Source organism: Salvelinus alpinus, chromosome 35 (genome assembly GCF_045679555.1).
Source record: "Salvelinus alpinus chromosome 35, SLU_Salpinus.1, whole genome shotgun sequence".
NCBI classification, from domain to species: domain Eukaryota; kingdom Metazoa; phylum Chordata; class Actinopteri; order Salmoniformes; family Salmonidae; genus Salvelinus; species Salvelinus alpinus.
The window spans coordinates 18,985,004-18,995,684 of NC_092120.1; the positions used below are offsets into that span (position 1 = coordinate 18,985,004).

At 49.5% G+C, this 10,681-nt stretch overlaps 1 protein-coding gene across 1 annotated transcript in view; it reads left to right on the plus strand.

Annotated features, from left to right (window-relative positions):
- LOC139564370 (forkhead box protein O6-like) overlaps nucleotides 1-9,978 on the plus strand; it is a 35,151-nt gene extending 25,173 nt beyond the window's left edge. The window contains exon 2 of the mRNA XM_071383847.1: nucleotides 7,103-9,978. Coding sequence (XP_071239948.1) covers nucleotides 7,103-8,830 — 1,728 coding nt within the window. The 3' untranslated portion in view covers nucleotides 8,831-9,978. The remainder of the gene's footprint in view (nucleotides 1-7,102) is intronic.
- The last annotated feature ends 703 nt before the right edge of the window (nucleotides 9,979-10,681 follow it).

The following is a 10,681-nucleotide window of genomic DNA, read 5'->3' on the forward strand; positions in this document are numbered from 1 at the left end:
CGTTTGGCGTGGGCGTCAGATGTGATTACGAGCCCTAGGCGGAGGCTTTCGTCGCGTGGGTGTCATAGATGTCGTGTCCCCCTCACGCCGACCAACTGGAAAGCCGCCAAAACCGCCCTGGCATTCCGTGGTGGATTTTTTCCCGATCCCCTATCCCGGTCTCAGATGGTCTGCTAATCTGTTAGCAGCTATTTTTAGCCGCCAAAGCTCGTGCAGCCCTTGATCCACAGTTCCACACCCGACCGCTAACCATCCCCCTTGGTGCTTATAGAAGTATACAGGCAGCGATTTGCCAGGGACTGGCTGCAATTAGAACACAGCCAAGCAGGAATCCCCTACCAATTCCATTACACCCTCTCCCCACAGACTTCCTGACTGTGGGCACCACGGCACATGGCAGCTCAAACTCTCAATTGACTTTCCCTCTTTCCCCCTTTGGAATGGCACTGAGTGGTGTGTGGGATGATATAGCAATTCTGTAATTGATTTGCATTGTCGTAAGAGGGGGAACTTGCCTTAGTAAGGCTCTAATGGCAAAGGTTCTCCAGACTATGTCTTAGGTACAGATAGTAGCCAATGGTCTGTACGATAGCTCAGCCTGGTTCCTAGCCTAGGTTTCTGACAAGGCTTGCCGTGACTACACAACTAGACCTACTTGATAGTTCCGTGACTATGGACATACATTGGACCATGGCAATGACGATGGCATTATAAAATGATAACTTTTTTTGTCATTCAGCAGATGATCTTCTCCAGAGCAATTAGGGTTAAGTGCCTTGCTCAAGGGCACATCACCAGATTTTTCACCTAGTCCTTTCGGTTACTGGCCCAACGCTCTTAACCGTATGGCTACCAGCCTCCCCTGTGGCATGTGGCGGCTTAAGTTAGTTTCTCAACTCCTAATAAGAGGTCTTCTTTTTTGAATCTTTTCAATTTGGGCGCAGTCCAGAAATCAGGCTCGTCCATCTGCCCATCTGTCTCTCCTTAAAGTAGGCTCTCCTCCTCTAAAGGGATTTGAATTATCGTCTGACTTTGGGCTTCCTTCGCAGCCAACGAGATCTGTGTTCCTGTCTGTACCTGCGCCACTTGGGATAGCGTGCTGTATCTGCTTTATTCCGCATGGAGCCATATTTTATCTACCATTAGGCCCTTCAGTCCCCTTGAAGCCCTCCCATCCCTCCACTCCACCCCACCCCTGCAGACAGAGAATGCTGAATGCACCAACCCCCCGATTCCCATTAATCTATGCGCCTCTAAATTCTTTATTTCCCTTCAAAGGGGGACAAGCCGAGCTGTGACATCAATCACGGGAAGCGAATATTTAGCCAGTGCTAATTTCCATCAATAGCCTGGAGACAGGCTTAGCTGACAAAACTCATTCCTTTGCCTGAACAAAACTGCTTGTGTTTGAGCCCCCCCCCCCCCCACAAACAGGCATCACAATAAACACAGCCAGAGCCTCTCCTGGTCCCCCATGATTTGTGCTTATCTAATGAATGGTGTGCTATGAAGAGATACCCATAGACAGCAGAGGAGCATAATGGCTGCTTTCTGTGTGAAATGGGATTGGTAAACACCGAATGAGTACATGGCGAATGGCGGTAAACAGCTTCCAGACAGATGCTCGTCTTTGCAGAACGAACATGCCAGTCATCCAACCCTTTAAGTTATTTGAACCGGGTGAGTGGTTTCTTTTGGCGTTCCCATGCGAGCCCTCTTGTCTTTGGGCTCGTCACTCGGTTCTATTTGAATGAGTACAACCTCTCTCCACAAGACGGGCCCTGTACAGTTTGACCTGTTTCGTCTATCCCCTCTTGTGAGTATGTGGGGGGTAGAGGGGCCCCATTTTGAGGGCAGCCCATTGTGTGGCTCGGATGCTATACCTCTACATTCTCACCCCCTTACCCCCCTCTATCCCAGCTGCCCGCCTTGCCAGTCAAGCCAACCCAGACGGTCTGTTGCCCCACCACCCCGCTCACCAGAGTCTTAATGGCAGATTGTTACCCTGGGAGTGGCGGCAGAGGGGACACACATTGGCATTGAGCCAGGCTGGGCAACTGGGCGCGGTCACCCTACTCACGCAATGCCGGGGGTACCCTCGAGCAAGGGCATTGGAAAGGGAGCCATATCGCCTTCACAAAGCTAGTCCAATAGAATATCTTCCTACAGACAGTCAGACATTGATGTGTCTAATGCCAAGCCTTAGCATTGAAGGCTATTAAGTTGAATCGATTCTCCAAGTTGAACTGCCTACTCCAGATCCAAAAATCAAACTCAGTGGGTGTGAGGAGGGAGGACTGAGCAGGAATCAATGTGAATGGCCAGAAGGCTGAGGGGCAAATTAAAGGGTTTAAAAGAGAATTATTTACCATGACCAGGGCCTGTTTTGTTTTTGTTCATTCTCGGAACATGAACGGAGCTCGATCGATCCAGAACAGGAAGTCTTGTAGTCCCTATTCGATTGACTTTGAACAAGTACCCGGTCTTGGAAAAAGGAAAAATCCCTTTCTGCTGCTCTGAGGCCACCTGTGTCGGAAAGAGTGTGAACGTGTCAGATTTGAGCGGGTTAATGGGTCTTAAACTTAATCTGCGGGCAAAGAGGGCTGTGGTAGAGTGGCTTGGTACAGAGCGAATAAAGAAGACGTAAGTCAGGTATCAGGATCGTGGGCTCTAATGAGAGTTGATCTCAAGCCGATTGTCTCTCTGGGGCCACCGGGGTGCCACACTATAGAAATAGAATTACTAGAAAGGACATTCCCATTCAAGTCAATGTTACGTATGTGATGGGTGAACCGGCTGCCATATTGAATGTAGCCATGAGTGTTCTGTGAACTTGATGTGGTCTGAGGGGCTTTACCATTCTAGTAATCATATTTCTATGTGCTACACAGTCTTCCACTGGCTACAGTTGTTCTAAAAATCGGACAGATGCCCTTTTCACAAATAACAGTGCAAGGCTACTGCAAACTGGTTGTTGTTGTTTAAAAACCCACTCTGTGATATATACATTTCCATAGAAGTTTGATTTGACAACTTTTGATATACAGCACGTCTGTTTACTTAAGGCGGATGGGATCAGGGAATACATTTGTGTCTTAGCTTTCTATTTCACGCTATTATTTCGGCCTTCCACAATGTGTATTGTCTCATGGGCCTGATTTCAATAGGAGATAGCTGCCGGACCCAGGGTTGGAATGTGTGTTCCGTGTCATTGTATGTTTCTGTGTGCTTCCCTTCATTTGTCTGGTCCTGAAAGCCAGGGGGCTGAAGAAACATTTTATGAATATTTAATAGACAATAATGTTTTCAATTCTATTCTGTTGTAAGCCTGTGGGGAGAAGTATGGAAAAAGCCACCCTCAAGGCCAAACTCAGAGTGAGGCATTCCGCTTAGCTCTGTCAGATAGGAAATTGAAAGGGTGGTTGTATTACATGGCCTTTCCTCTCATTGTCTTACATGGACAGGTTGCTTAACAAAGGAATCTCCTTAGTCTGCCCCCTCATCTTCCTCCTCCCATTGGATCATACCGTATCTGGACTGCCCGCGGTGCACACGATGACCTGGCAGTGGACTGTGTGAGACGTCCAGCTGGGAGTGCCCCCGAATCAACTCCAGGATTAGCTCGGGATTGTCTGGGATTACTCGGGATGGAGCGGGATTAGCACCGGCTGCCTGCGACTGCCTGTTTTGGGGGCGTGAGTGAGTGGGGCATGGGCCGGCCATATTTGCCCTGACTCAGGCCGAGATTGGGCGAGAGGCCAGGGCTAGGCTACACCAACACAGGGAGGGAAACCTGTAACCTGGCAGGGCTATTCTTAGTCCCTAAATCCACACCCAAACAGGATGACTACTACTAAGAAACCCCGGGTTTGAAAACAAAACAGAAAGGCCGGCAGACAGGAAGCAAACAGCTAGCTGACTACGCCATCATGGCCAACTTACCCACGCAATGGCTGTGTCCCAAATGGCACCGCATTCCCTATATAGTGCTCCACTTTTGAACAGAGCCCTATGGCGCCTGGTCAAAAGTAGTGCATTATATAGAGCATAGGGAGCCAGTTGGGACACAGCCAATCCCTTAAATCTCTCTTAAGCAGGTGGATTCAGGATTCATCAGATAAAGAGGGCTTGTGGATGATGTTCAAATCCCTCTCCCAAGTCTATAGCGGGGGACTTTTTTGATCATCCATGCTACGTTTGGAACAGATCAGACATCATATGCGGTAGCGGCTTCAACCGGTCTGGTCCCATTAAAGGAGGTTCCTTTTCATTCGGCCTTTAATCAATCTGTCATCTAACCTGATGGACAACATTTATCATGATCTGATAAGATAAAGTTCTGGTATGGGAGAGACAGGTATACCTTTTTTACACTAGCAAGCCGGACTGAACTTTGCTGAGCCAAGCTGTTTGAGCTGGCTGGGTATCCACCATAGTTGCTTGAACTGTGCTGACTAGATCAAGGTGAAAAGAAAATATGTGAGCCAACACAGTACAGTTCCGGTTGGCACGATAGTGTGAAAAGGGTAGTAGTCGGCGCAGGCACGTAGTTGCCCGCCCCTAACCGCCGACCGGGCGTCCCCGACGGACTGGCATGGCCCAGATGAAAGAAAGACTGTTTAGAGTTAGAGAGAGAGCTGCAGCATCAAACAACCAACGTCTCTCCCCATCCCCCCGCTAGCCTTACTCTGCCTCCCTGCTCTACCCACCACAATATCATATACTCCCTCTCCTGCACGTTTACCAACAGTTGCCATGGTTACCCAATGCTCGAGGTGTCACAGCGAGACAACCGAAGGGAGGCATTCACAGATCACCTGAATTCAGTCAGTCGCCGCTTTTCAGTTGGTGCTCCACAATTTGATTTGTGTGTACTCAGACTGTGCCTTTCGCCCGTGAATACAAATGATGTACGACACAATGGTGCCATTGAAAGTACGAACGCTTAAATTACACCACGTGTACCTCAATCTGAAACAATGGAATATAGTACTATAGTACCAATGTAAGGCTTAGCCACACTAGGTGCTTTGGTTTCATTTTGCCGTTCAAGTTTCAGAATAACGCCTACAGCAAAAGCAGAACAGAACAGCTATTGTCAATCAATATTTCTCAGTGTTCACTTGGCCTTCACGAAAAAGTCTAATACACCTACAAATTGTTTTTGGAATGAGAAATTGAATGAACAGAGTCATCTATTGAGAGTTTATCACTGAATATGAGTGTTCTAAAAAAAAAAGTGGGAAAGAAATTGACAAAAAATTTGAAATCTTTCTCTCAGCGGTAAATAATGATTACGGTATATTAACAAACACAAGAGACACGGAGAGAGAGGGAGGAAAGAGGATGAAAAGAAAAGAGAGGAGCAACAAGTTGCAGACCGCTTAGAGTAGAGAAGGCTATAAAGGGAGAGAACGGTGATAAAAGAGAGACAGATAAAAGGAGAGAGAGAGAGAGAGAGAGAGGGGAGAAGGTGGAGAGAAAGAGACAGGGTTATAGAGAGACAGAATGAGAATAAGGCCATAGAGAGAGTCTTTGTAGGTAGGAGGCGGTTGGTGGGCTCCGTCCGTTATCCCTGGTAGCTCCTAGCTCAATCTTCCCATCCATCTCCACATGGCTGGTGCTGGGCCAGAGTGGCAGCCACATCAAACACTATCCCCAGCCAGGCACATTGAACCAGGGATTAGTTTACATCTACCAGGCAGAGGAGAAGAAGTGGAGAGGAAAGAGACCGAGGGAAGGAGAAGGAGGGAGGAATATCCTCCACTTCACAGAGATAAAGTGGACCGAGTGTCTTCAGTTCAGACAATCTTTGGCACTCTCACCTGATAGATTGTACAAAGAGTCTGGCTCACTCCAGTTTAGACTACAGAGCGGAGAATAGATTTTCATGAGTCCTACTGTTTGGTAAAGGCACACGTAGCTAGTTTGTAGACCCATGATGGTGAATAGGCAGGAGAGTTACAGAGAGACTGGGTCACTTTGTAGACTACTGAGGGGTATACCACAAAGCATGATCAATGAGTTAGCCAGCTAACCTAAATATTCTGAAAAAACATATATATTTTTTTGAAAGATAACCTTGAAATGGACATGGTCTAGTTGACTCAACAACCAGAAACACATAATTTAGTTTCAATGTCTTAATGATGCAGAAATTGGTAGTTATTTTGTTTTTTTTAATCAAAGTTAGCTGGCTAACTCATTTATCCTGCTTTGTAGTATACCCATGTGGACTACCTACCTGGCAATTGATTAATGGGCCCATTTTTTTCTAAAGTTATCTATCTGGATTTCGCCTATCGGATAGGATTACATGTATAAAAATAGAATGGACTATTAATTGACTTGAATGGGGACACACCATTCTATTCATCCTATTTCTACGCATTTAATCATGTCCGATAGTTGAAATTCGGATAGATAACTTCAGGAGAAACTGTGCCCTGGCGTCTACAGTTTAGTAGGCAGACAAGGTACTAGCAAGTCTTTTGTAGCCCCAGGATGGTGAGTGTATAGCGGCTCTATACGCATAAACACAAACTGTCTGGTACATATTGACCAGTGAAGCTCTTCTTGGAAGGGGAATCCACACACTCCCCAGTGGCATCAATGTGTGTGAGATAAACCTTTAAACAGTCATCAATACGGTGTAGCAGACTCGGGATCAGATTGGAAGGTTGCACGTCGTCAAAGTCGCTGAACCTGTAGTTTCCTCTCCGACAGACAGTTGTTTCATATGCAAAAGGTAATATGCATACTTGATTCAGCTGATGTCTACAGATGAGGAGTTCTGATGCACTGGGACACGCACAAAGGCGACCAGTACTCATTGCCTGAAAGTCACACGCTATCCTCACCCATAGCTAAAGTGTGACGTTTGGTGGCAGCGGTGGGATCCAGTGTGTTAAACAGTGAAAATGCTTACTGTGTACATAATATGATGAGCAATGTAACGTGCACTCTAAATCAATCTCTCTCTCTCTCTCGCCCCCTCTCTCGCTCTCTCTCTCTCTCGCCCCCTCTCTCGCACCCCCTCTCTCTCTCGCCCCCTCTCTCTCTCTCTTTCTCTATATATATATATATCTATCTATGTCTGCAGAACTCCATCCGACACAACCTGTCCCTCCACACGCGCTTCATCCGGGTGCAGAACGAAGGCACGGGTAAGTCCTCCTGGTGGATGCTCAACCCTGAGGGGGGCAAGATGGGCAAGGCCCCTCGCCGGCGAACCGTCTCCATGGACAACAGCACCAAGTACCTGAAGAGCAAAGGCCGGGTCAGCCGCAAGAGGGTGGGCAGGCCGGGGATTGGTTCTGGGGCTCAAGTGGGGCTCCAGGCTTCCCCTGAGCAGGGTAGCCCAACGGGGAAGGTTCTCCCAGGCAACATAGGGGGAGCTGGGGGTGTGGAAGGAGAGTTTGACGCCTGGACGGAGCTCCACTCCCGGGCTAGTTCGTCCACTTCGACCCTGAGCGGGCGCCTCTCGCCCATCCTGGCCGAGGGCGAGCTGGAGGAGTCAGAGGAAGGCGGGCTCTCCTGCTCGGCCTCGCCCCACCTCTACCCCTCCCCCTCCTCCAGCGCCCGCTCCCCGGCCATGGGGGCTGCGGGAGGCCACTGTCCACCCGTGGAGCAGCTGCCCCAGCTGGCTAATCTCACGGGGGCGATCTGCCTGGAGGAGAGGCTCCTGGAGGAAGGCTACCACCATCATCATCCTCACCCGGCGGCAGACCACAAACTTCCCCCGGTCTATCATTACAACCCTGGGGTTAAAGGTCAGGGGTCGTACTGCGGCGCGGTCTACAGCCAGGCTGGGATGGGCATGCTGCGCCACCACTCACCCATGCAGACCATCCAGGAGAATAAGCCTGCTAGCTTCGGCGGCACCATGCGGGCCTACTCAGGGACCAACGCCCTGCAGAGCCTGCTGACAGGAGGCCCCGGAGGGCCACAGCAGTACTGTGCCAAGGACATAATACTGGGCCAGGAGAGAGATGCCCACCCCATGATGGGGCCCTCCACGAACGGAGTGAGCTCCACCCATCACAGCCATCACTCCGGACACAACGGACATGCAGCACACAGTCACAATGGCAGCCACACAAACCACAACTCGGCTCACAGCCACAACGGCCACAACGGTCCTCAGAGTCGTAACCTCAACCCTGTGACCAACAACCACAACCACAACTCTCCTCATCTTGGCCACAACCTCAGTCAGAACCACAGCAACCACACAACACACACACCGACTCAAGCCCCAGCCCCAGCCCTGGCCCCACGCATCAGCAGTGGCCACCTCCAGCCCTACAGCCACAAAGCCCCCTATCTGTACAGCCCCCCGTCCCACGCCCACCTCCCCGCTTCCACCACCCTGCCACCCAACCCGGCCGGCATGCTGGGGATGCCTCAGGACTCCTGCCACCTGGCCACCGCCCCCCACCCCTCGCACCCCTGTCACAACACTTACCCCAGCCCCCAACACCAAGGAATGGGCAGTGGACTGTACCACCACCAACGGGGCATGGTGGGAGGCTGCACAGGAGGCAGCTACCATGGTAGCTCCTACCACCAGCCTCACCCCCACGAGAGACTACCAGCTGATCTGGACCTGGATATCTTCCACGGGAGCTTGGACTGCGACGTCGAGTCCATCCTCCTCCACGATATCATGGACTCCGGAGAGGAAATGGACTTCAACTTTGACAGCTCCTTGGCCCAGGGGGTGGGGGTCGGGATGGGCATGGGGGTGGGGGTGGGGGTGGGGGTGGGCATGAGTGGACTGGCAGGCCCTCAGCAAGCCCACAACAACCAGAGCTGGGTGCCCGGCTGAGACGTTTCGCAGAGTGCTTCAGGGCAGGCCTCAAAAGACTCCACTACCCAGAGTGCTGCAGGCCAGCCCTCACCGCCCGTCAGATAGACAGACTCCACCCCCTCCCCACTAACATGTTGGGAAGCACTGTGCTTAACTGTGTCATTCCTGGACTGAAAACAGAGGAGATGGGACAAACACTGTCACTCACTCCCCATACCTTTCTATGTTGTGTTATAAAATGCCCCCGTCCTATCCCCCCCTGCCCGGACTCCCTCTGGAGATGGTAGCTCATGTCACATTGGTTTTTTCTCACATCAGCTGTATACTGTGATGACAATCTCAACTGTGTTGTTCCCCAACATTGACCCTTTCTCATCTACTATCATGGGACCTGAACTCACCAAGCACTTTAAAACAAGTGGGTCAGACTCCACAGCTCACTCACATGCAGACCTTGGTTCAAATACTATTCAAAATCCTTTCCATCACTTTATCTGGGATTGATTGAGTTTGCCTGGTGCAATGGAACCAATAGAATTGTCGCAAAAGTGCAAACCACGCCTATCTCCAGGCAGACGCAAACGCTAAATGGATTTTAAATATCTCAAATGGTATTTGGACCCAGGTCTGCTCATGTAGCAGGCAAATTCATGCAGAGTTTGGCTGTTTGCAAGGCGGGTACGGTATTTGACATATCATTTTGCTGAACAAATAAAGAAAGTGCAAGAATCAGGATCTGTAGATACATTCGTGGCATAGATTTATAATGGGGGTTGCTATGCTGCTACATTTACTGCCAGTGGGAAGCAGGCAAAATGTCATCAAAGATTTCTGATTGATTGCTTATTTGATCTCTTTGTCGTTGGCTCGTATTAGGTCAAATCAAATGATACATTTTGGGAAAGACCCTTACAACGACCTGTGCCTCCTCACTGACCTAATTGAAAACTATAATCTGGTGCTTTACTTTACCGTGCAAGTCAAAATGTATGTTATATTAGTCGGTTGCATTCTGTCATTATGTCAATTGAATTCATCTTTGGAATATTCAGAAGACAAAATTCGAAATGGCGTATCACCTTGCCTCAACCAGGGTTTATTTTTTCTTTGTGGTGCCAGCTTTTTTTCTTTAACTTTTCTCTCTCTCTCTCCCTCCCTCCCTCCCTCCCTCCCTCCCTCCCTCCCTCCCTCCCTCCCTCCCTCCCTCCCTCCCCTCTGCCAACGAAGACAGAGTGATCATCCCTCAGACCGACCCATTAAACTGGGGCTTGATTGAAATTCAGCATCTTGCTTTTAATCTCCAAAGTGATGCTGCAGCCATGCATCATTATCGGGAATCTAAACTCAACAGCCTCCCATCCCTCTCTTTCTCTCTCTCTCCTATCCCTTTCTCTCTCACCCCCGCAGTTGTCGCTAACGTAATGTGCTGACTGATAGCCGTGATTAACGCCTAGTCGTCCTGGCCTGAGGGAGACAACGCCGTCCGTTTTGTCGGTTTGTCTGTTCGGGAAAGGGCACTGGTGGGAAAAAGAACCCCACACAAAATAAGTAAACACAGGTTGATAGTAGGTCAAAAACGAGATAATCACATGATCATGTCCCTTTCCCCATCCTTTTTTGGGTGTGTGTGTCTTAAATGGGTAGTGTGTTTGTGTCGTAAGTCATCGGCTTCGTCCTCATCATCTGTATTTTCTGTTCCCTTGCACATGTTATGAGGTCGTGTTTTCGCCTGTGTTTTGGGCCTGGTGGGAGTTTGAGTTTTGACTGGTTCTCTGGTATAAGGTACTGTACATATAGGCGGAGAGGGGTAGAAAAGACTACGAAAACAATCAGCCAATCAGATTGGCATTAATCTCTGTCAGACAGGGT